The sequence below is a fragment of the Sarcophilus harrisii genome, chromosome 5, assembly GCF_902635505.1.
Source record: "Sarcophilus harrisii chromosome 5, mSarHar1.11, whole genome shotgun sequence".
Taxonomy (NCBI): Eukaryota; Metazoa; Chordata; class Mammalia; order Dasyuromorphia; family Dasyuridae; genus Sarcophilus; species Sarcophilus harrisii.
Window position 1 is genome coordinate 198,501,643 of NC_045430.1, and position 26,312 is coordinate 198,527,954.

At 33.8% G+C, this 26,312-nt stretch overlaps 1 protein-coding gene across 4 annotated transcripts in view; it reads left to right on the plus strand.

The window, feature by feature from the left end:
* CUL1 (cullin 1) overlaps positions 1–26,312 on the plus strand; it is an 85,921-nt gene that overhangs the window by 54,379 nt on the left and 5,230 nt on the right. For all 4 annotated transcript variants that reach the window (XM_031939327.1, XM_031939325.1, XM_031939326.1 and 1 more), the window contains exons 8-17: positions 536–698; positions 11,099–11,229; positions 17,087–17,194; positions 17,272–17,378; positions 18,410–18,458; positions 18,749–18,880; positions 21,330–21,447; positions 22,167–22,243; positions 24,185–24,316; positions 26,166–26,258. In XM_031939327.1, coding sequence (XP_031795187.1) covers positions 536–698; positions 11,099–11,229; positions 17,087–17,194; positions 17,272–17,378; positions 18,410–18,458; positions 18,749–18,880; positions 21,330–21,447; positions 22,167–22,243; positions 24,185–24,316; positions 26,166–26,258 — 1,110 coding nt within the window. The remainder of the gene's footprint in view (positions 1–535; positions 699–11,098; positions 11,230–17,086; positions 17,195–17,271; positions 17,379–18,409; positions 18,459–18,748; positions 18,881–21,329; positions 21,448–22,166; positions 22,244–24,184; positions 24,317–26,165; positions 26,259–26,312) is intronic.

A 26,312-nucleotide genomic window follows, 5' to 3' on the forward strand; every position in this document is an offset into this window, starting at 1 on the left:
AAATTTGATTAAAATTATGCAAGAGATTATCTGAAGGAGTCTGTGATTCCTTTTTTGTAAGACAAATTTTGTTTTTGTAGGTTTAGCACCATTCTCCATGTATAAAAAGTATATAATTGGTACAGTAACTTCATAGTAAATTCTTAAATAATGAAAAACTGCATTCTTAGTGTAACATCCCCTAGTGGACATGTTATGGTATGACATTTGTGATACAGAAACGACATATCAATTATATCAACACAATCTGTTTTATAGTGAAATTTTAAATAATGGTAATATTATTGCCAACCACTTGAAAGATGGTAAAGGACATTCATAATGTGCTTGTCAGAGAGGCAGAAAAGAATGAGTGACAAAAAGATGGTGATCCTGAGTGGTATATTGGTATTCTTTTAGGATCTCAGGGAACCGAGTCCCCTGTCATTAAAGGTCTTCACAGAAAGACTCATATTCAGGTAGGGGATGAGATTAGAGGATCCCTTCGACTCAGACACCTTGTATCTAAAAGAAATACATTTTAATTATTTCCCAGGCAGAGGCTCGTCTACTCGAGGAACAGCGGCGAGTTCAGGTTTACCTTCATGAGAGCACACAGGATGAGTTAGCACGGAAATGTGAGCAAGTTCTCATTGAAAAACACTTGGAGATTTTCCACACAGAATTTCAGAATTTATTAGATGCTGACAAAAATGAAGGTGAGCTGCTAAGACAATTTATAGATATAAATTGTGATTGCTGGTTATATCATTATATTGAATGTTCCAGAATTATAAGAAGTAGATTTGGGACACAATATTGAGAGGTATGGCTTAAGCAGTTATATAGGAAGGTCCATAGCTTGGCCATAGATGGCCAAAACCTACTGGGAAAAGAATGATTTAATGGCATTCATCTGTGATCTTATTAATATTTAATTTTAACTTAATTAATATTTCCTCCAGTAATATAGATTTTAGGCCATCCTTGCCTTCCCATCCTCTGTGGCTCCCATTAATTTGCACAGAAGTTCTATCCAGTATTCTGGAGATCTCCCTAACTTGCCCATGACCCCTTGAGGAGTACCAGTGTAACATATATATTGATTATCATTATCTCTCACTTTGAATACATGACCCATCATCATCTGCCTCAATTATATATTCCTTTAATGACATCCCTTATTTGACTTTTCCTTCCCTTTCTTTTTTTATAAGATGTTGCAGCCCTCTCATGCCCACAATACATCTCTCTTCTACCCTTTGAGATTAACTACAATGGGCTGGCTATAATGTTACATCTTATAGGAAACAAAATAGTGGAAAAACTTAGTTGTTTGTCCTCCAAATATAAGATCTTTATCAGTGATTCACTAGTGGATTATATACCAAAAGAATTAAGTTGTATCACTCTTGTCAGTATAAACAAAACCAGAAGACAAGGAATTTGCAGCCAAGTGGAAGGATAGCTCACAGGTATTCGGTGCAGTTGGTTTTCTCATACAAGTAGTAGCAATAAGAAACATCATTTGATATTTTTAGTCATTTCATATTATAGTTTATGGCAATTAATTGAAGATTCTGTTAAAGAGGAAAAAGAAATTCAAAGAACATTGTAAGACTAAATCATCTTGTACTCTGACTCTTGGTGACTGCCTGAATGCAGAAGTGGGACTAGGATGAAGAAAAGATGTTGGAGGGTACGATTTTGACTAAGAAATGCATGATGGCCAAGATATGGTGCCTACACAGAAGCTTAATGCCTATCATGACTATTTTCTTTGAAGGTGCAGGACATAATAAACACTGAATAACGCCCTTTACATCTCCCTTCCCCTCTGTAAGACAGGAACTAATTTTTTACTGATGTGGAAGTCATTCCTGAGTATGCCATGCATGTAAAACATCTTCCAAACTGACCTACCTAGATATAGCAGAGGATAGTATGTAACTAGAAAGAAATTTGTTTTATTTCTATATTAGAAGGATAATGTGAAAAGAAATGATTATACATCTTGGTTTATGTCAAAGGCAACTTTTTTAACCAAAAGGCCCTGGAAGAAGGAAGCAGTCTTCACATGCCTAATCCCCAAAAAGGGAGGGGAGGGGGAAAGAAAGGTAAAGATATCCAGATGATTGACTGAAAAGGAAAATTCTGACTAGGACAGAGAGAATCACACATTGACATTATTGTGATTGTGATATTTTTTTTCCCCTTTTCCTTGTTCTCTTGTATGGCAAGACAGGAAAACTGAATATTTTTCCTTTGATTAGTTGTAAGAAAGCAGTTCAAATTTTCTTAATGAAGACAATAAAAAACAATTTTGATCACAAATTCCCCTGAAAATTAGAGCATTGAAAACAGACTTGTGAAAGGCTGTTGAATTTAATGGAATATCAGTGAATTAACAGAATTGTTCTGCCTAAACCTTACAATGACTAAAAGTTTTAATAATTAATATTAGTTAAATTATTAAAGAGTATACCAAGTTGTATTTCATTGTTTTCTTTCTTTTAATTTGGAATGTTAAGAAGAATGGATTATTTTTTCATCCATTTATAACTAAATGATACTTATAGAGTGTCATTAACTAAAGGATACTTACAGAGGGGGAAACTTGCTTATCTTTCCCTCATCTGTGCCTGCAGAAAGCTTGACTCCTAGGCCATACTTAACTTAATTCTATTTACAAAATCCAGAAAAATAAGTTTTTAAAATGCTCATTGCTACACTTCCAACTTGTAAGATGAGGTGATCTAAACTTTAAAAAAATTATTTTGAGTTACCAGTACAAAGCAGAAACTCTAAAAGGTTGCATATCTGAGTCAAAAAGTTTAAATGCCTCTTCTGGAATATTTCATGTAATCACTAGATTATTCCATAAATACATAACATAGTTATTCCAGATAAGAGCAGAAAAAGAAAAGTGAAATTTTCTTTTCAGAGTGTCTTAAACACAAATTCCTTTGATCCCTAACTTTATAGAAATGTAGAATGTTTGAGCTGGAATGTGGTCAACTAATCCAACTGAAATGAAATATAGATGAATGAACTGTCTGATCCCTAGGGAAGTAAATACTGTGATTAGTCACTTTTTCCCCCCCCTGAGGCAGTTGGGTGACTTGCCCAGGGTCACACAACTAGGAAGTGTTAAGTGTCTGCTGTCAGATTTGAACTTGGGTCCTCCTAACTTCAGGGCTGGTCCTCTATCCACTGCACCACCCAGCTGCCCTGATTAATCACTTTTAAGGAGCCTTAACCACCTGAAGAAATTTCTACTATCCCAGTAGAGAAATTTTATTTAAAAGATTCATTCACATTGAGTAGATGCCCATCACTTGGAGAATGACTGAATATGTTATGGTATATGAATGTTATGGAATATTATTGTTATGTGTGAGAAATGACCATCAAGATGAATACAGAGAGGCTTGGAGAGACTTATATAAACTGATGCTAAATAAAATGAGCAAGACCAGGAGATCATTGTATATGGCAACAACAAGATTATACAGTGATCAATCCTGATGGATATGGCTCTTTCCAACAATGAGAAGATTCAAACCAGTTCCAATAATCTTGTGATGAAGAGAGCCATCTACCCTCAGGGAGAGGACTGTGGGAACTGAGTGTGGAGCACAACATAGCATTCTCTTTTTGTTGTGTCCATTTTATTTTCTTACTCGTTTACTGTCCTTTTTGATCTGATTTTTTTTTTTGTGCAGCAAGAGAATTGTATGTGTTCACACATATTGGATTTAACATTTTAACATGTATAACATGTTAAATTGCTTGTCATCTAGGAGGAGGGGGTGGAGGGAAGGAGGGGAAAATCTGAAACAAAAGGCTACACAAGGGTCAATGTTGAAAATTATCCATGCATATATTTTGAAAATAAAATGCTTTAATTAAAAAAAAAAAAAAGATTTGCACATGTTTAACATACACTGGATTACTCACTGTCTAGGGGAGGAAGTAGAGAGATAAGGGAGGGAGAACAATTTGGAACACAAGGTTTTACAAGGGTAAATGTTGAAAACTATCTTTGTGTATATTTTGATAATAAAAAGCTATTTGGAGGGAAAAAAATAAAAGATTAATTCATTAAGATTAATGACTTCTTAAAAAGGCCTCTTAAATTAAAAGCCATAGAAATGTAGTTAAAATAGCTTATTTTAGCAGGGAACACAATCGTTGGCATCCTCACATAGCAGTTTTGCCAGCTAATCCTCAGTGGACATAGCTTTAACTGAAGAAGCTGAACTCTTTTAAGATGAGAATTATAGGGGTGCTAGAAGGGTAAGATAAAATTGGAGAAGGGGAGGAAGCCTTCTTGTAACATTTTCACATCTGAAAACTATATATTGCCCTATTTCAATCTGCTTCATAAACCATTTTGGTCACTTCTTCCCAATGAAAATTGGGAAAGAAATCAGTTCTAACTTTGTTGACTCTTGATTTTCCAAGAAAGAATTAAAGTAGTTCCTATTGATGTGATTAGCTATAGCTATTAGCTTCTTGAAGGTATCTTTTCCCTTGCCCCCAAAAAGCTCATTTTAGCGCTTAAAAATTTTCTAAAACTAATTAATCTCTCTCCATATGACCTTGGTTTTTTCCATGCCTCTGTAAAAATTATTTTCCTTTAGTACATATCTGATCACATCTGTACAATAAAAAACAAGATGGCTTTCCTAAAGCCTTTCATGTTCTGGCCATAGCGTGTCTTTATAGCCTGATTACATATATACTCCCTTCCCTTTCTCAATTTTTCAGTCAGACTGGCTGGTTGACTAATCTTCACAGAAGATGCACAGTTTAATAGCCCTTTGGGCATAGTTCCACATTGTTCTTCAGATTGGTTGGATAAGTTCAAAACTCCACCAACAATATATTAGTGTCCCAGTTTTCTCACATACTTTCCAGTATTCATCATTGTTTTCCTGTCATCAGCCAACTTGAGAGGTGTGTAGTGGTTGTCTTAATTTGCGTTTTTTGTCCAATAGTAATTTAGAACATTTTTTCATAGTATTTTTCATACTAGAAATGGTTTTAATTTCTTTATCTGAAAATTGTCTGTTCCTATCCTTTGACCATTTATCAATTGGAGAATGGCTTGTATTTTTATAAATTTGAGATATTTATATATTTTAGAAACGAAGCCTTTATCAGAACCCTTGGATATAATTTGTTCCCCAGTTTACTACTTCCTTTCTAATTTTGTCTGCATTGGTTTTGTTTGTACAAAAACTTTTTAACTTGATATAATCTATTTTGCATTTCATAATTTATTCTAGTTCTTTGGCCACAAATTCCTTTCTTCTCCACAGATCTGAGAGTTAAACTATCCTTTGCTATTCTAATTTGTTTATCGTATCACTGTAAGTTATGAACCCATTTCAACCTTAATATAAGGTGTTAGCTGTTAATCATTGTCTAGTGTTTGCCATAATATCTTCCAATATTCTCAGCAATTTTTGTCAAGTAGTGTGTTCTTATCCCAGAAGCTAGGGTCTTTGGTTTAGCAAACTACATTATTATAGTCATTGACTCTTGTGTCTTGTGAACCTAACCTGTTTCACTGATCTACCACTCTCTTTTTTAGCCAGTGATAAATAATTTCATATAGTTTTAGGTCTGGTACAATCTGGATCTCTTTCACTCAAATTTGGTTTGTCCTATTCTTAGGCATTTTTGCTGGATCAACATCTACCTCCTATCTTAAGTGAAGGTTCCCCAGAATTCTGGGTTTCTTCCTTTCTCTATGTGGTCAATCCCATTCATTCCTATGGATTCAGTTATTTTAATACAGATAACTTGCTGATCTATAGAACTAGATTAGCTTCTTGATGGATATTCCCATATCAATTGTCTGAGAAAACCTCCAATTTGTGTCTAAAGCTAAACTCACCTTTGCCCCCAAAGCTTGTTCTACTACTATCTTTCTAGTTATTTAGGAGCACTTTCAGAGTTATTTGTGCTCTTCCTCCTTTTTCATTCCTTACACTTATTCAGTTACTGAACACTATCAAATCTTTTCTCATTTTCTCCTTTCCATTCACATGGTCATCTCTTGCCTTACAAATGTCTCCTGAAAACCATGGAGCTAACACAGAATTCAAACCCAAAGATGATTCAACTACTTGTTACTGTGTGACTTTGAGCAAGTCATCTTATATTTGGAGCTTAGGAATTAAACTAGATGGAGTCTCAAAAGGCCTTTCTAGCTCTAAAACTGTAATCCTCATTGATCTCTGCCTTAGGTCTGTCTCTTCCCTCAGTACTTTATCATTCATATGGCTGCCAACATAATCTTCCTAAGTCACAGGAACTACCATGTCATTTCCCTGTGCAAAACCTCCTTTCAGCTCCTTACTGTATCCAGAATAAAATACAAACTTTTCAGCTTGACTCTTCACAAACTGAAACCAATCTACTGTCTTTCTAGCTTCCTTTGGCAGACTCCTTAGCACAGTTAAATACCAGCCAAAGTAGACTACTAAGCTAGAGTACGAATTTTGTGTGATTCCCATCCATACATACAGAAGCCATAGTTTTTCTTTTTAAAACTTATTTAATGGAAGCATTTTTCCCACTTATCTATCTCACAACTTAAAAGAAGAAAATAACAAAAAAAAAAGATGCTTTGTCATGTCATTCAAATTTCTACATGAATTATGTTTAAAAATCTGTGCCATTCCGCACCTTGAGTCCATTACCTCTCTTTCAACATTGATTAAGATTCTTAAGTATTTTGTCAGTTTTTCTTTAAATGTTGTTTTGACTACATTTTTCTTCCTGTTTCTGCTCACTTGACTGCATTCATACATAAAAATCTTCACAGGTTACTCAGAAACTGTCCTTTTTATTACATTTATATACTTTGTTTATTCAGTTCCTCAATTGATGTGCATAACATTTAATTTGCAGTCCATTGCTAAAACAAGAAAAACGATTATAAATATTTTTACGAATATTCCTCTTTATTTGATTGATTTGTGGAAGAGACCCCGTTGTGGCATGGGCTGGTTCAAAAAGTTTGGTATAACTTATTCCAAATTGTTTTTCCAAAATAATTGTAGCATTTTATAGTTTCAGCAACAGTGCATTAATGACCCTGATGTGTCTTGCAGTTTCTCAAATTTATTATATTAGGGTTTGTTTGTTTTTTTTAAACCATTTTTCCAAGCTAAAGCTCCTGTTTTCCTGCCTCATTTCTAAATTTCAATTTGCTTATCTACCTTCTTTAGGTAGTTAGGGAAACTGTGTACCTCCATTTCTAGTTGATAGTACTCTTTCTCTCATCTGTATATAGCTTGCATCCCCTTTGCAAGACACATTTCTGCCCATGGAATATATGCTTCATAATGGCTTGAAACTTTTTGTCTTTGTTTCCCTAGTGCTTTGAATGTAATAAATACTTAATGTTTATTTAATTTAATTTTGTAAAATTTAATCCAGATAGTTGTCTCAGTTCTAGTACTTTCTTTCTCTTCCAACTGTCCCCTCCTCATCCAGGCTTTACTCATTTGTCTCTTCTACAGATCTCATAACTAGATTCATTTATAATCTTCCAATTCATCCTTCACACTACCATCAAATTAATTTTCCTTTTTCACAGATAAAATTATGTCTTCTGCTCAAGACAAGCTGTTATTGGTCCACTTTAACTAGCACTGTTGCCCATCATATACTTTACCAGCCATTCATAGCCTGTATTCTGCAATTTCCATATATTTGTACACAATATTTCCTTTTCCCAGCATTATATCTTGCCACAGAGCAAGGCCCCAGATTATCAACTTGGAGTGGAGATAAAAGGGAAAGGACATAAAGCTTCTCTGAAATCACCGTAATCCCCTCCACTAACCATGTAGATTTCTTCCAGTCTGCATAGATGCAACCATCCTTGGGATCCCATCTTTTTTTGCACAAGTATGCCAATATTTGCATTGGGGTTTTGTATTATATGAAGAGGTATTCTGTGAAAAAAGTTCTACAGTCACATTTTCTCTTTAAATTATTAAATAGAAATCTTTGCATACATGCACAGTGTTTTTGATAACTATTTGTTAAAAAATAAATTTGATTTGCTCAGTTTTGTTCATGGTTTATCCCAAACACCTTTTATTCTGAAGAATAGGAATATAGTGAAAGAAGTACTGTATTTGAAGGCAAGATCGCCTGACTATAGATTCCATGTCTTCCACTGATTAGCTTTGTGACCTCAATACAAGTCATTTAACAACCCTAGATCTTAGTTTCTTTACATGAGGGCATAAGATTATATCACCTCCTAGGTTCCTTTCAGTTCTAAATGTATAATCCTCCTACACCTTCTCCAATTCCATTTTTCTGTCTTTAAAAAATCCAGAAGTTACTAACTAATAATTTGAGAATGTTATGTGACATTGTTGGTGGAATTGTGAATTAATCCAACCATTCTGGAGAGCAATTTGGAACTGTCCAAGAGGTCATCAAACTGTGCATTCCCTTTGACCCACAGTGTTTCTACTGGGCTTATATCCCAAAGAGATCTTAAAGGAGGGAAAGGGACCCACATGTGCAAAAATGTTTGTGGTAGCCCTTTTTGTAGTGGCATGAAACTGGAAACTGAGTGAATCAGTTGGAGAATGTCTGAATAAGTTATGGTATGTGAATGTTATGGAATATTATTGTTATATAAGAAACAATCAGCAGGATGACTTCAGAGAGGAGACCTACATGAACTAATGCTGAGTGAAATGAGCAGAACCAAGAGATTATTGTATACAGCAAGCACAAGATTATATGATGTTCAATACTGATGGACATGGCTTTTTCCAACAATGAGATGATTCAGATCAGTTCCAGTAATCTTATGAAGAGAGCCATCTACACCCAGAGAGACTGTGAGAACTGAGTGTGGATCACAATGTAGCATTTTTCCTCTTTTGTTGTTTTCTTGCTTTTTGTTTTCTTTCTCATTTTTCCTTTTTGATCTGATTTTTCTTGTGCAGCACAATAATTGTAGAAATATATATAGAAGAAATTGCACATGTTTAACCGATATTGGGTTACTGGCTGTGGGGGGGAAAGGGAGGGAGAAAAATTTGGAACACAAGGTTTTACAGGTGAATGTTGAAAGCTATCTTTGCATATATTTCAAAAATAAAAAGCTATTAATTTTTCTAAAGAACATTATATGAGTGGCACCAAAAAAGTGAGGAAGAAGTTGAAAATGAAAAACAGTGATGACATGAATGAAAGATATAAGAAGTAAATATAGAAAGTCAGTAATTTGAAATACAGCAGGTCTACTTTAGATAAACCATTAATGAAAAACATATCATTGTCAATTGATTATTGGTTTGTAATCAACTATAACTTTTAATACTGAATGTTCATCTTAAGTTAAGGGCTTTTCTTTTTGTAATAATATCTTTATTACATAATTCTGTACTTATATTTTTCTCTTATTTTGTATGTGTATTGATCTGGCATACCCTCGTGCCTGGCTTTGTTCCAGTAATTATTGGTTGATTTAATTTTTGATGTTCTTTGAAGTATTATGTCCCATTCTCAGAAATTGACTCTATCTTATTGATAAGAATTTAAGCACTCTTTTCACTCATTGCTTTTCAAAGGTATTTATGACAGAGTTTCCCTTTCTCTAAAATTTTAAGTCCTCATTTTTAAATATAGAGAAGAATTTGTATGGGTTATAAATACTTTTATTTTATATATCTTCATTTTTAAAAAGTAGACTTCTAATATACAAGTGCATTAGGCTTTTGTTAATATATTTTACTTCCATATCATCTTTATTTTCTAATATCGTCATCCCATGACATTCATGAGTTTTATAACTTTTGTGTATTCAATTGACTATACATAATTAAATGGACATTTTTAGAGATTTGCAACAAATTATAGATGTACCTGTAAAAATTTAGTAAGTCATAAATACTATATATCATTAACTATTTTATCATTTGCTAACATGAGCATACATACCTAAATTTTGCAATTTTGTTAAAAGCTTCAGTGTACTAAAGAACTACTGGCTACATAGTCTCTGGGAATGCCTCCTTTTTGTCTCCAGCAGCTAGACTCAATCATAGGATTTTTCTCCTACTATGATCGTTTATGGAATATTTCATAACAGAAGGAAATCCAAGTGAAACAATTGCTCCAGCTACATTAGTGGCTGTAAAAACTGTATAATATGTGAGATACTAATTTCTCTCACAAAGAAAGCACAACTTGTTTACAGGGTTCATTGTGTTGTTTTGCTTGTTTTGTCTGTTAGATAAATATGATCAGAATTTTTTTTAAAAAAGGTTTGAGTTAGAGCTTAGAGGCAGTTTTTTTCCACTTTTGCAGGTGTCCTGTTCTGGCTTGTCTCCTTGCCCTCCATTGTTCAGACAACTTTATTTCCTCCTCTCCTTAGAAAACTAATATGTCAGTCAAGTCTTAATTTTTATTTAATAGTCCATACTTGTAATCCTTCATCTACAAAGAAAGGAGCAAAGATTTTTTTAAGGTCTAATTTTGGTCAACATTTAGTTTAATTTTTCTGTGTGCAAAAGCATAGTTTTAATATACTCTTTTTTTTTTTTAAGAGGAATATATGTATATATAAAGAAATTTTCCTTGGAATTTACCTCCAAGTTCCAAGACCTTCTTTATGATTATTGTAAAATAACAAAAATAAATGAACTTTTCTGAAGTAAATGTTTAAAGTTGTATATGTTAAGAATTTTGGAGAATTTTAAGGTTGTTTGATCCTTTTGCTTTAATTATTATTGTTGCCTATTTACTTTACATAAGTAGAATAGTGTTAAAGAATTTGAGTAGAAGCTGAAGAAGCAATAACATCTTATATGTGGGGAAAGATGAATATTTTCTTTAGGGGTAGTAGAAGATGACAGCTAAAATTCTGAATTATATAAATCAGTAATTAAAAGATGAAATAAGTTTGTAAATGTAATCGAGTATGAAGCCCTTTTTAAAAGATATAAATTATATTTCATGAAAGAAAAGAAATTCTCTTTTTAGTACAATGAACCTGATGCAGAATTGTCAGAAAAGTAATTCATTTTGACAAATGTTTCTAGAAATAATTCTCCTTTTCTTTTAGATTTGGGACGCATGTATAATCTTGTATCTCGAATTCAGGATGGCCTTGGAGAATTGAAAAAACTTTTGGAAACACATATTCATAATCAGGGTCTAGCTGCAATTGAAAAATGTGGAGAAGCTGCTTTAAATGTAAGTAATATTTGAGACAATTTGGCAAAATATTGTACACATTAGTGAATGATTTTTAAGTTGCCTATTTCCATTTTTTTAATTTCCATTGGTTAATTTTTACTAGAACTTTGACTCACACGTTGTTTTTGTTTTTCATATGAGGAATGCCTTGGTTATATTTTTTTTCTCAATAAAAAATATCTTATTTTTCGAAATACATCTAAAAATTGTTTTCAACTTTCATTTTTGTAAGACTTGTTCCAAAGTTTTCTTCCTCTATCCCTTATCAACTCCCTCCCAAGATAACAATCTGGTATAGGTTAAATATGTGAAATCCTTCGAATATATTTCCATACTTGTCATTTTGTGCAAGAAAAATCAGGCCAAAAGGGAAAAAACACAAGAAAAAAGTACACAAATCAAAAGGAAAAGGGTGAAACTATTATTTTGATCCATATTGAGTATCCAAAGTTTTCTCTCTGGATGCGGATGGCATTTTCTTTGGTTATAATTTTATAACAGTTTGCACATTTTGTATTATTTATCAATTCTCAGATAAAATACCATTTGCATTTATGTGCTTACTGATTTTTTAGTTTTGGATCTTGTTTACTATTTTCATATTGAGCCTTTAAACCAGGGGGAGGGAAAGCAGATTTCATAAATATCCAGGAAAATAAGGAAAACCGCAAAGAACCACATAATTACATAATGGTAATTATGCCATTAATCACTGAGAAGCCATTGTTTTTTAAACTTTGATATGAGTATTTATTCTGTATTAAATAATTGTCATCTGTATCTATCATATAAGATTATTCTGTAGGTGATTAAGAGATATCTTTGGAGATGATAAAAGGTCATTTTGACCAAACAAGAATTTTTGTTGTTTCTGGATTATCTGGACATAATTTAGAAAGTTTTATGTTGTTGCACATTCTTGAACTTTGTAATACTTCTTTGGTTACTCATGTTTGAAGTTGTAGGAGATCTAAAACAAAGGCAATGTGAAAACCTAGAAAGGATTAATGTCACATAATGCAGAAATTTTATAAAGGGAGAAAGAGCAGTTAAAGATATAGTTGGTCATTTAAGAGAGTAGTTTCATTTGAATGATAAAATTAGAAGAGAAATTGCAGGAGACTGAGACAGATTGGGAAGAAAAGAAAAGGCAACTTTTTCTAGGATATTATCTATGAAATTGGGGGTTGGGGAAAAGGCTTGTGAAAAAACTCACCACTTTTTCTTCTATTTCACTATTGTCTTTCTTTGTTTTGTATCTGTCTACACACTGCTTTATATGTATGAATACTGAATATTGTTGCCTGGCTGAAATTTTAATTTCATTAAAAATGAAATTAGCTTTTTTTAATTTGAAATTTGAACTGTCAAAAAAATATGCTTCCTAAGTAAAATAATTTGTCTTTTAAGGAAACCTTAACTCTTGTTGATGATGATGATAACTCTTGTTGATTCAGAAACAAAGGCAAACTAATTAAGGGAAACATTCTCATTTGTCCAAATATAGCAAATACATTTATAGTCTTTAGTTCTGAAAGACAATTTTTCAACAACCTTTTTTATATGTGACCTACTCAGTTACTACAGGTGTAATTGAATAGGATTCTCTCAGAATTAAAAACAATTAACTTCAATCTTTCTTAAAAAGTTATTATTTTTAAAGAATTAACTGTTCTTTTACTGAAGCCAGTTGATATTTTGTTTTAATGTCTTTGGTTTGGGCTATAAGCGACCTCTGGTCATATGGTTTCAGGAACTCCTGAGTTCCTGATAGTTTCCTCTTCAATGTATATTTATACCCATTCTGCAATCTAATGTTAGGAGAGGTATCTTGGGACCTGAGAGACTGGCTTTTCAGAGCCCTCCAGCCAACATTCTTAGAGGTCAGTCAGTAAGTATTTAAATGAGACAAAATAAAAGCCAAAGACAGTCCTTGCCCTCCTTTGGAGAGCAAATGAGAAACTGTAATCTTACAATCTTATCTTTGATCTAATCTAATGTGGGAGAAAATATATAAAAAGCTTAAAATGGTGGAAGAGGCAGGAAGGAGAGCATCCTGCACAGAGAATTGATGAATTTCTGTAGCCGATATGAATATGGTATTTTCTTCAGAAGACCTCTTCTGTGTGGGATACTGGGGAGATGTAAATTTCAGAGTGGATGTGATGGTTTAGAAAGATGTCTGTAGAGACAGTGGTAAAGGTAAGCTCAGCAGACCTAGAACCCAGACCTGTTTGGTAGCTGTGTGAGTGAAAAGGAGACAGTTCAAGTGATATTGTGTGTGTCAAATCCAGCCAGGTAATCATGTATATTAGCAATCTCCTTATGTTATGATCTTACTTGCCTTGTATTTTGTCCATTTTGTTGTTGACTTAATTCTTGAATTTTCGAGTTTTCTGTGCTGCAGAAGTCTGGGCAGATATCTGTACTGTTACTATCCTTACATTATTATTACTCCCCACGGTTTTGTTGGCTTAAACCTCTTGAATGATCTAAGCTATAAGTATGTACTTTAATTCTTGCCCTTTTCTTTCTATAGTAAAGCTTTCTTGACTAGGTTTCCAAAACTCCAGGAAAATAATTTGTTACTATTTTCTTTCTGCTGTTAACTTTATCTTAGTTTCAGTAGTAATTGGCACTATTTTTTACATTCATTGTACGGTAAAGAATGCTCTTTTGATTTTTATCGATCTTTTGTAATCTTTAATGCACCATTTTATTTCCCTCCTTATTACTGTATTCCCTGACATTTCTACAGTGCTCATTGTCTTTTTTTGCTTTTGATACTTCTCCTTGAACTTCACTCTTTACTTTATTGTCCTAACAATATGTTGTTTTGGCATTTCTCCCTTTCAGGCACTTCTCATGGTTTATTCAGGGTTTTTTCAAACCCTTAGTCTTCCTTTTACTCCTCTAGGATTCAGTGTTTCTCTAACCATGCTCTTCTATAGAAAATAATTCATTTCAAATTCATTTAAACTTATCATTTATATGCTTATAACTCCTGTCTTTTTCTTTCTAGTAAATTTATTTTAATACACATTGCTTTATGAATCATGTTGGGAGAGAAAAATCAAAGCAACATGGAAAAACCATGGGAGAGATTTTTTTTTTTAAGTGAACTTAGCATATGTTGATTTACGTTCAGTCTCCTTAATTCTTTTTCTGTCATAGAATTTCCTGTCTTACCATTGTATCTGCCTTGTATCCTCAACTGTCAGTGTATTCTAGACGTTTCCATATTGACAATTCTTTGATATCTCAGTCTCAGCATTATAAAATTGAGTTTATTTTCTCCCAATCACCTTCCAGGTTTATTTCTGTCAATGTTTATTCAGCCAGATGCCAGATCTTGTCAGGTTTTTGCCTTAAAATATGTTATTGTTCTGATAGTACCATACCTTAAGTCAAAACTCTGTTCTTTTCTCGCTTCAGTACATCCTCTCTCACTTTTCTCCAGGTCCGCATCTTTAGGTACCTGCCAAACATTTCTGTTAATACTTGAAACTCAGCATGTCCAAAGCTGAACTATCACTTAGCATCCATAATTTGACCTTTCTTTCAAGGTCTGTAGGTATCAACATCCTTCTCCTATATACACAGGTTCAAGTCATCTTTTCCAGCTTACTCCACCCATCATAGTATCTCTCATTTGCCCTCTCTTCTCTAATCAAACTTGGCACCATCAAATTGGTCCTTACTCTTTCTCCCATTCCCTATTACTCCTTTTTTCAGTCCATCTTTCAAACAGTTATCAAAATAGTTAGAACTGTAGCATTAGGAAAATTAACCTAGAATTCCTTAGTGACGGTATAATCTGACTTTGAAGGCGCTCTATTATTGTCTATCCCTGTCCCCTTTCTTAAAATAAAATCCACTCTATTTCTCATGACTTTACAACACACAAACCTGTTCTCAGAATTATCCTTTTACTGAGTAAATATAATAAATGTAAAATATAAATATAAAAAATAAGAGCCACACTCAATTGATAAATGATCAAAAGAGATGATATGTCCCTAAGGGACACCAATATTAGACATGAATACCAAAAAAAGATTCATAAAAAAAGGACAGAAGGGAAAGGAATGACTTATATACCAAAAAATATTCATTGGAGCTCTCTTCTCATGACAGTAAAATTGGAAATTGAGGAGATGTTCATCAATTAGGAAATAAACTATGGTATATGGGATAGAATATTATTCTCTGGGCAGTGAGCCAGGATGCTCTCAGAGAAGAAAAAACCTTGGAAAGTCCTCCTTAAACAAAAAAGAAATGTATATAAAGTAACAGCAATGTTCTGGGATGTCTAGGTATAAATGATTTTACTATTCTCGGTAATACAATCATCCACGACTACTCTGAAGGACTTATGATGAAAAATCCTTTCTATACGTAGAGAAGAAACTGTGTTGGAATATAGATTGAAGCATTTTTTCTTGAGGGTTTTTATTTTCATTAGGGTGGGAGATCTATATATTTTTTCCCAACTTGACTTTTATGGAAATGTTTTACATAACTTTTTGTTAGTGTTCTTTTTCCAAAACACAGTCAGGTGATAAAAGTTCAGATCTTTTATTGTGTCCTACAATATAGCCCAGTTAGCTCAGGCCTATCTCTCTGCTTGGTTCCAAGAGATCTTGCAGCTTTGTCCTTGGCTTCTGCCTCTGCTTTCTTCAGCCTCCAGCCAGCACCAAGTTGGAAGATACGATGAATCTCTTGCCTCGAAGATAGGGCTTGTGGGCTTCCTCCCAGAGTGCTCCTCTCTGACCCAGTCAATGTTCCCAAGAAAAACTCTCTCAAGCTCTAAGAGCTTCCTTTATATATATGATCTCCCAAAGGTTAACTCCTCCTTCTGGAGAGAGAGGGATTCTGGGTTATCTCGCAGAGTCCTCTCTGGCCCTAAGGGAGGTGTGAATTTGGATATCTCATACTAAGCTATACTAAGCCCTGAAATCTCCCAAACGTGTGAACTCCATTGAGTACTTAGATACTTATGAGCTCTCTAAAGGTGTAAACACAAGCATCGTTTCTATCAGTTGTACTTAGTACCTTGTTTCAAGTTCTGGCCCAAAATATCTCCTAAGATCAAATCAATCATACTGAACCGTGCCAAATTAGATAATTATTGTCTCTATCAACTCCAATGGCTTAACAGTTTGTAAAGATTCCAACAGTTTCTTAATTGTGGGTGGTGATAAAAGAGAGAACCCATAACTTAAAAATCTTAAAAACAAATGTAAAAATATATAACTAGGAGAAAATTTTCAATAAAGTAAAAATCATCTCTTTTACTAGCACATGAATACATGTGCATTCTTATACCCATGTTTTACTTCTTCACTAATCTAGTTTATTCATTTTTCCTTCAGTCAATACAGTTCTTTTCATTCCTGTCAGGAAGCCTTTCCTAACTACTTCTCCTGAACATTGAACTCCTCTAACTCCTCAGTTTCTTTCTCTTAACTTTGATAGAATAATTGAGTCCTTAGCTGACAAGATGATATTTGGTCTTTACTTAAGCATTGAGGTAATCAGAATCTAGTTATTCAGGGGATAGTTCTTCACATTTTAAATAATTTGACTAGTGTATTTATTTCTAATATTAGACTTTGGTTTTTAAATGAGGTGAAAATGGCATTTAACACATGTTAATTACTTTTCCTCTCCAATATCTTGTTTAACTCCAAAGAAAAGAATAGATGTATTTTCTGATCTTTCTTCTTAATTGTCCCCCAAAGGGTAATCTGAACTGAATGACTTATGTATTTGAAATTAATATGCTAAAAAAAATAAGTGAGCAACTTTGACATCCAGTAATGACCTTCTTTTGTTTTTTTTCTCCCTTTAGGACCCCAAAATGTATGTACAGACAGTGTTGGATGTTCATAAGAAATATAATGCACTAGTAATGTCAGCATTCAACAATGATGCTGGCTTTGTAGCTGCACTTGATAAAGTAAGTATGCATATGTTATAACTGACACCATCTTTTGATGTTGAGTTTTCTTAAACTCTGTTTTGTATAATTCACAGGCTTGTGGTCGATTTATAAACAACAATGCAGTAACCAAAATGGCTCAGTCATCAAGTAAATCCCCCGAGTTGTTGGCCCGATACTGTGATTCCTTGTTGAAGAAAAGGTACTTAGATGGCCTAATGTTTTATTTTTTTTTCTGGAGAAACTGAAATGGAAGTTTTTAAAATGGTATCACATTTCTTTTTCTCTCTCTCTCTTTTGGAGTGGGGAGAGCAGTTGGGGTTAAGTGACTTGCCCAGGGTCACACAGCTAGGATGTGTTAAGGGTCTGAGGCCAGATTTGAATTCAGATCCTCCTGACTTTAGGGCTAGTGCTCTATCCACTGCACTACCTAGCTGTCCCCCTGGCTTAATGTTTTTAAAAGAGTCAATGGAAAAAGAATCTGGCCTGACATTTGTGGATTTTTTCATGTGGTGTCAGTATGTAGTAGAAATGGGACTCATTGGGATTGTCTGAAAAGTCCTTTTTCCTCATAAAAATATTGTGAAATGTGAATATTTGTCATCAGCATTTATATGTTGTTTACCTAGTTTCTGTCATTATTCTGAACTGTAATTCCACATCTCCACCTCTTAATTAGAAATTCCATATTGGGATGTTTCTCATGTATCTCACATTCTACTTACCAAAAACGGGACTCTTTAGCTTTAAACCTCAAACACTTCTCTTTGAAAACTGCCTGTGCCTGCCTGTCAGGGGTCTGAGGGTCCCACTGTTGTTCCCACGTGGGTATCCTACGCTCTCCATGTCCCACGTGCCTAATCATTTTGTTGAATCCTTCTGTCCCCTCCCACAGATGTCACCTTGGTTCAGGTGCTTATTACTTCTTGTCTAAATTATCACTTTAGTCTTCTAAATGACTTCAGAGTGATTTTTAAAGTAGAACTAAGAAACAGCTAGAAGGGAGAAAAAGTATTTGATTTTAGAATAAAAGTGTGCCTTTATATGTTACTCAAATAAGCATTTTGAATCCATTTATTACTTAGAAATGTTAATTTCTAGTCTTTCCAATCTGCTAGGTTTTTTCTTCATTTTTTTCTCTTAGTTTTAGTATATAACTGTTTTGTAAGACTATTTATATTGAGTTCATGGTAGTTCATGGCCAAAGTTTTACCCCTTTTTGATTTATTTCAGCTCCAAAAACCCAGAAGAAGCAGAGCTAGAAGATACACTTAATCAAGTGGTAAGGTGCTTAAGAAAGAGGACTCTTAGTCAAACTTGATTATTGACTTTATTAAATACCTTTATTATTGGGCTTTACGTAAAATGGGAAGCTAATCAACACTGAGCCAACTCAATGTGATTTGGGAAATTTATTCTAAAATATTTACTTTAAAGATTATGTAAAGATTTTTAGCATTTCATTGAAATATGTTGCCTTAACTCTTAAAGCACTAACCCCTGATTTTTTTGTTTGTTTGTTTGTTTTTTGGCCAATCAATATATAAATGATATCTCCTAATCTTTTGACAGATGGTTGTCTTCAAATACATTGAGGATAAAGATGTATTTCAGAAATTCTATGCTAAAATGTTGGCAAAAAGACTTGTGCACCAGAACAGTGCAAGTGATGATGCTGAGGCCAGCATGATCTCTAAACTGAAGGTCAGTGTCTTTTCCTTTCCAAATCTCATCTTCTCTGGGATTTTTGTTTTGGTTTTGAAACCTTTATTAAAGGTGTTAATGCCTGAAATGTGAAACTAGCTAAGGGAGCTTATGTAAGTCTTAAGAATTATGTTTTTGCATTATATGAGTAGATTCTAATCTAACTGTCACCATGACATTCCATGGTTCCCCATAGCCTACAGAGTAGAGCTTAGGGTTCCTAACTTGGTATTCAAGACCTGTTTTATCTGACCAAATTTGTCTACTCAGTATCCCCTGAATATACCTATTCACGTTGTATTCCCCACCACCCCTTTTTTTAAATGTTCTTCCCTTTCTCTGTCTTTCCACTGCTTCTGTATTTGAGCCAGTGCTGTTTTCTAATCTTTCTACCCACTCTTATTTTTTTCTTCCCTTCCACCCAAATCAGCTATAGCCCCTTAAATAAGTTCTGTGGTCCAATTTTTTTAAAAAATCCTTTTATTGGTGTATTTAGAGAAATCATTCATCCCCAAAAACATTTATTTATCACAACCCATGAAGTAATCTAGAATTCATTGTAATTATCTAGAAATCAATTCTAGCAGATAACCCAGTGTGCTGGACATCTTTAAAAATGATATTTTAAACCATTCATATTTATCATATTGTATGCAGTTCTAATTAATTGACTTAAAGAAAATAAGAACAGTAATACTTAGCATTTATATTGTATTGTCAAGAAGGGCTGGATCCACCTGTCAATACTCTGTGGTAGGTGTTCTTATTATCCCCACTTTACAGATAAGGAAATTGGGCCAGAGATTAAGTAATTTCTCTGGGTCACATAGCTAGGAGGTAACTGAGGTCTTCTTGACTCCAGACACTAACTACAGTACCAGCTGCCTAATATATTATGTGGCTAAGGAAATCAAAGGGTAAATAAAATGATTGGCCTGAAATAATTTTCATAGCATCAGAGACTAGGTAGATTAATAAAAGGAAAGGAAAGATCTCCTAAGGTGGAGATTTAGATGTTTTGTTTTGTTTTTTATCAGATCCTGGGGATTCAGAATAGTAGACCATTTTGAAGCTTTCAGATAAGTAGTTTAAGGACAAATAAAATTAAATGCTTTGCACAGTGGATAATAAAGTGGTTTAGTATTATTTACCATGTGTGGCAACTTCTCCCTCCACACCCAATTCTGATAAAGTAAAATAATTTGTCTTTAATATCATAGGAGACAAAATATTCTCTGTGTATCCTTCTCTTTAGCAGTAAACTGTTGACATAAACCATCTTCTGTACCATTATTTCCTTCCTTGGAATAGGAATAGAGTGAAGTGTGAAAAGACAGGGGGTATCCTCCACTTATTCCTCCTTTCCCTCAGCACCCTTGTTGTTGCTCAGGCCTAGTTGCTTGCCTAGGAGGTATCATCTTAAATTCCTCTCTGATATCTTTATTTATTTTCTACCCTTTATTCTTATGCCTTGTTCAGTTCTTTAGCCCAAAAGGCTAATACAGCTTTCATAATGTAATTCCTAAGTCAGTCAATTTGGAATTTTGAATTGAAAACACAGATGGATCTTACTTTTTTTTTCCTTTTGTGTACCCAAAGACCATTAGCATCTATATGTGACATTGCCATGTAGGGTCATGAAGAAGAGTTTGGTAAGTGTGAGACTTAGAGGTAGCTTTTTTGTGTTCATATGTTTTCTCACAAATTATTAGCAGAAAAAGCCCTTAACAGATTTCAGAATGCCTGGGTCTTTGTTTCAGGGGCCAGTGCTCCACCCTCGAGCAGAGAGTCAAGAAACTTTGGTTGACAGCTTGCAAATGCTAAGAGTAGAAAGTGAAATAAATGTTTTCTGGGGCTCTTGGTAAAACAACAGGGATGGGTGAGGGTGACCAATATGAATAATAAAACACTAATAGTAGAACATCCCTCCCTGCCCCTAATGTCTCCAGGAAAATTCTTGAAGCTGGGAATTTTCCCCTTTCTATTGTCCTGCAAGTAAGGAAAAGACTAGTTATGTAAGAGACATAATGTTCCTGTCATATTAAATTGGAGTGTACTTTGTTACAAAAATATTGTTAAAACATAATAGTTATTCTCTAAAGTCTTCAACTAAGTGGATTAAATATATTCAGCCTAAGGAATGTTTCAAATTGAAGGTTATGCATTATTTTACCATATGTAATAATTTACTGCAATTTACCATTGAGTATCAAGTAATGAATTTTACTTAAAATTTTTAAAATCTTTATGCAATTTCATTTAAATTTGTAAAATGAATAGTAACTAGCATATGCTTAAATGACACCACCATTTTTATTTTTATTTCTACTTTCATATGAGTGGTATGCATAGTGCTTATGAGCTGATTTCTAAGAAAGTATGTACATTTTGCTTTATCATTAAGGAAATTGATCTTTTTATATTTAAATTGCTTTAAAATATATTTCAGCAAGCTTGTGGTTTTGAATATACATCCAAGCTTCAGCGGATGTTTCAAGACATTGGTGTGAGCAAAGACTTGAATGAACAGTTCAAAAAGCACCTCACAAATTCAGAACCCCTGGACTGTAAGTAGTTCTTTTAAAGGTCTGGTTCTCTTGGAGAATTGAGCTCTTTTTATTTTGATTAATGCAAGAAGTATGAAAATACTTAATATGGATAAAACCACTAACATAACATTTCAGAGGAGCTTCCTAAGGAAAAGATATTTAAGGAAAATGGTTCCCAATTATCGGGCCAGTCACTTTACTACCATCCAAACCCTGGAAGTTGGCAACATAGAACTAAAACTGAAATTCAGACAGCTCAATTGTCAAAAGTTGGACAGTGAGTTTGGGGGTAGTATACAGATAGACCTGGGATTCCTGAGGTAGTGATAGTTTGCCTCTCACACTGTATGTATTCTCATTCGTTCTCCTTTTAATCCACATGGATACTCATTTACTGAGAAACCAGAGTCTATTCTTTATTCTTAGAGAGTGATACATAAGAGACGCAAATGTGAAAGTTTTTACTATTTGGAAAGGAATGAAGTTTCTCTAGAATAAAACTGGATTTTTGACTGTAGCTTCCTCTTTTCTTTTCAATATAAAAAAGAAAATAGGATTTGAATTTCACCATGGTGTTTTGCTAGTTTTGTCCAGAAATTCTTTTTTTTTTTTTAATAATTTGGGAGGGCGGGGGGGGGGAACAGTTCCTTCTGAATACAGAGTAACAGTTTATAATGGCTATGGAAGTGTTTATTGATCTTTTTCTTTTCTTTCTTTCTTTCTTTGCTTTTTTTTAGTGGATTTCAGTATTCAAGTCCTGAGTTCTGGATCATGGCCCTTTCAGCAGTCTTGTACATTTGCCTTGCCTTCAGAGGTAATGATTTATGTTGATGAAGATAATAAAAACTAACTTAAAATGATGATATCTTAGACATAAAATATTCTACTTTCTGCCATGTTGAATCTTCTTAAAATCTTAGAAATCCATCAAAATGGAAATTTTAACAAGGACAGTATTGACAGTAGAGGTGGTGTGTTTGGACAAGGAGGGATCAATTTGACAAAGTATCTTCATAGGAAATGTGTTTCTTGTATGGAAGTACTTTGGTCCATATCACAGTTTTCAAAGAAGTTAATTGACAGTTACCCAAGACACTGAAGGAGTAGTGTCATGAAGGTTGCAGCATATCACCAGGGAAGGATTACACAAAATGCTATAAAAATGTATGACAAAAAGGTGATTTGGCCTTTGCAGTAAATAAATATGAGTAATAATCAACATATTACCCCAAAGGCCCTTAGAATATTGGGTGGACCCTTGTGAAGGACTTGGAGTTGGACAAGGACAAGAATCACATAGGAGAAAAAGGCATATATGTCTTGGGACTTAACATTAGGGGGAATACCCACTTCTTTGAGATCAAAGGCCTATCCATGAAAGTATCAAACCTCTGGATGGTACTACTATTTTTATTTGTGCTTTTCTATGTGGCATGAATCGGTCAACAGTGTCGTCCCTCACCCTTTTCAGTCTAAAGTTGTTGTTTTTTTTTTTTTTTCTTTGCAAAAGACTTTGCAAAATTCCAGGCAACTGGATTCTTTATTGTCCTTGTTAAATGTACTTTTCTACTGGTTAGGAGTCAGCTCTGCCTACCATTTTTGATTCAGAAGTACAAGTCCCATTCATTAGATATTCACCAATTTATTAAGTGCCAAAAATCAATAGCAAAATAGTTTTACTTCCTACTTCTACTAGAGTATGAGGAAATGAAATATTTGTAAATAGTATTTACAAGATAGAGAGTTGAATACAAAGGAATGTCAGGGATGGAGAGACAAATGAATGAGGAAGACCAAGAAAGTTTTTTATAGGTAGAGAAAAGAGCGTGTATGGACTGCTAAGAGTGTCAGAAATTCTATGGAGCTAAGGTGAAAATGGAGACCAGTATAGTTATTGGAGCCACCCTGACACAAAAGGCACAGAACAGGGTATGAAATGTGTACAAGAAGGAGTAGTTGCTATAATAGTTTGATTAAAACAAGCAAGTGTATTAGGGATAATATATTGTTAGATCAAAAGATCTAAGCTGTTTGAACTTGAACAAGAGGGGAGAGGTTTACCTAGTCAGACCTGTGCTTTAAGAAAGGTCTCTGTGGAGGATGGGCCAGCAGGTATAGTATACCTGCAATTTACCCTGTGTGTGAACAAAATGGAATTTGCTGTTCTCTAATCTTAGCTTGCCCTTTCCCGTCTCTCTTTGTTCACAATGTTCCACATGGTTCTTCTGCATGTTTCAATCATTTTCAAATCCTTCAAAGCCCACATTATTTGCTACCTTTTCCATGATGCTTTTCCTGATCACTAGAGTTCAAATTGATCTCTCAAATCTCTGTGTTGTTTGGATGTCCCTTTGAATGTACAGTCTTATTTGTATTGTTATTAATAATTATAAAAATTAATATTAATAATAATAATAAATTAATACACATGTCTCATCTTCCCCAGCCTTAGGACATAAGTCACCAGATTTTATCTTTTTATCCTAAGTGCCTCATATTATTGCATTTCCCTTTGGAATCATAATCATGGTAATCTTACCCTCTTCTCTTAAAGTAGAAATTAGTGTTTAATTTCATGTATTTTGTATTTTTTAAGTGATTACATTATGAATCCAACAAAACCCGCACACATGGATCACCGACATACTTGTACTTCAGTTTCATATTTTCTCCATGTTTAGAAATACTTTTAGTGAAATATAATTTAATTTGATTTAAAATTTGTTTTTTTTTGTTGTTGTTGTTTTTTGTATAGTTGGAACGCAGTTATCAGCGTTTTACTGCTTTTTATGCTAGTCGCCATAGTGGCAGAAAATTGACTTGGTTATATCAGCTATCAAAAGGGGAATTGGTAACCAATTGTTTTAAAAACAGATATACCTTGCAGGTAAGAATCAGTTTGCATTGTGGAAATGCAGATAAGAATATTAAACATGTTCATAGTGAGATTGCATATAAGGGACATATAAGACCAATTTGTATGAATACCTAACAATGTTTGAAATTATTCCTATAAGGTGGATTTCAAAATAAATATTTTCTTCCTCTTATGAATTAGAAGTATCACAAAAGAAGCAGATACAAAGCAATTTTGTGTTATTTTTGGTAATCAAGATGCATAGAATGATTTTGGCAAATACTTAATCTGGGAATATTATTACATTAGAGCCTCTTGGCTAGTTCTATTCTAAGGAATAACTTCTAATATGACCTTTTGTATGGAATAAGTCATTTATAATGTTATACATCATTGAACTTTTTTTCCCTCTGAGGCAGTTGGGGTTAAGTGGCTTGCCTCAGGGTCACACAGCTAAGAAGTGTTAAGTGTCTGAGACCAGATTTGAATTCAGGTTCTCCTGACTTAAGAACTGTGCCACCTAGCTGCCCCGTTATACATCGTTTAATATTGCTTCACCCTTCCTCCCAAAAAGACACAGAAGTGTCATTCTGTCCACATTGAATGTCAAAGATTCCAGTGACTATTTCTCATAATTCTAAATTTTTTTTCCCTATGGTAAATAATACAAATGCTTACTTAGCTCTCTGATGATAGCCAAGAACCAATATATGACTAATAATTTGCTTTCCCCTTTTCCCTTCTTGTGTGTGAGGTCAGCTTACTGCTTCATGTTGTAAATGGGAAGAGGAGAACATGTGAAAAGAGAGGACCTCGGGGCAGCTAGGTGGTGCAGTGGATCAAGCATCAGCCCTGAAGTTAGGAGGACTTGAGTTCAAATGTGGCCTCAGACACTTAACACTCCTTAGCTGTGAGACCCAACTGCCTCAGCAAAAAACAAAACAAAACAAAACCTCTTGTTAATCCTTTGTTACTCTGATTCTTTTCTATAACAGTTCTTAGTATAAGTATTATAGGAGTATCTTTTTAAAGTGATTCTAATACTCAATCTCCTGTCATACAAAATAATTATATTATTAGAATTTTAACTTTAATTTAGTCCTCAGTGACACATTTTTTCTGCTTTGCATTAATGGGACCTATTAGTACTTAATATCATCCTTGGAAAACATGTTAACAATTGCAGTTTCTTCATTTTTTTTTTTTTCCCCTTGGACTAGCTTGAGAATGTTGTGAACAGTGTGTGCCTTACTCCATGGGACTGCAGAGAATAGGCATTTATTTAGCACCTAAGGAGTTCATTCCCATGATGTGATGATGTCTGTCATTCATTAGCAAGGGACAACCTCCCATGACAGTCACAGCCCCATTAGTTCATCATATCTTCAAACAGCTGTGTTTTTGATACCAGTTCATCCTTCTTTTGTAGTTTGCTTTAAAAAAACAAAATCTTAATATAATATATCTTAAGGCACTTTGTAATAAATTTAACAGCTTAGCTGATATGGGGAAAATCAGATTCCTGAATAACTATAGAAAAAGGAGCAAGGTTATTTGTGTAAAAAACAAAAATAAAAATGACCACAAAATGCATGTCTTTATTATATACGTGTCTTAGGAAAATAGATTATTTAGGATAATATTTGTTGTAAGAAGTCACTGAAATATCTATAGAAGAGGCTTTATCTTTCACCAAAAATTACATTGTGATGATTTTAAGTAAGTTTGCTTTTGTTCTTATCATTGTGCTGTAAAACATTTTTCTTATTAACCATTTCTGACTCAACATAGAAATTATTAGTTCTTTGAACTTGGACTTCATATTTTTGACAAGAATTAAAATCTCTTCTCTTTCTGTTGTTTTGTTGATACCTCAAAGGCATCTACATTCCAGATGGCAATCCTATTGCAATACAATACAGAAGATGCCTACACTGTACAGCAGCTAACAGACAGCACTCAAATAAAAATGGTATTGTTCTCTTTTCCCAATTGCCATTCTAAGAATATTACTGGTTTCTTGGTT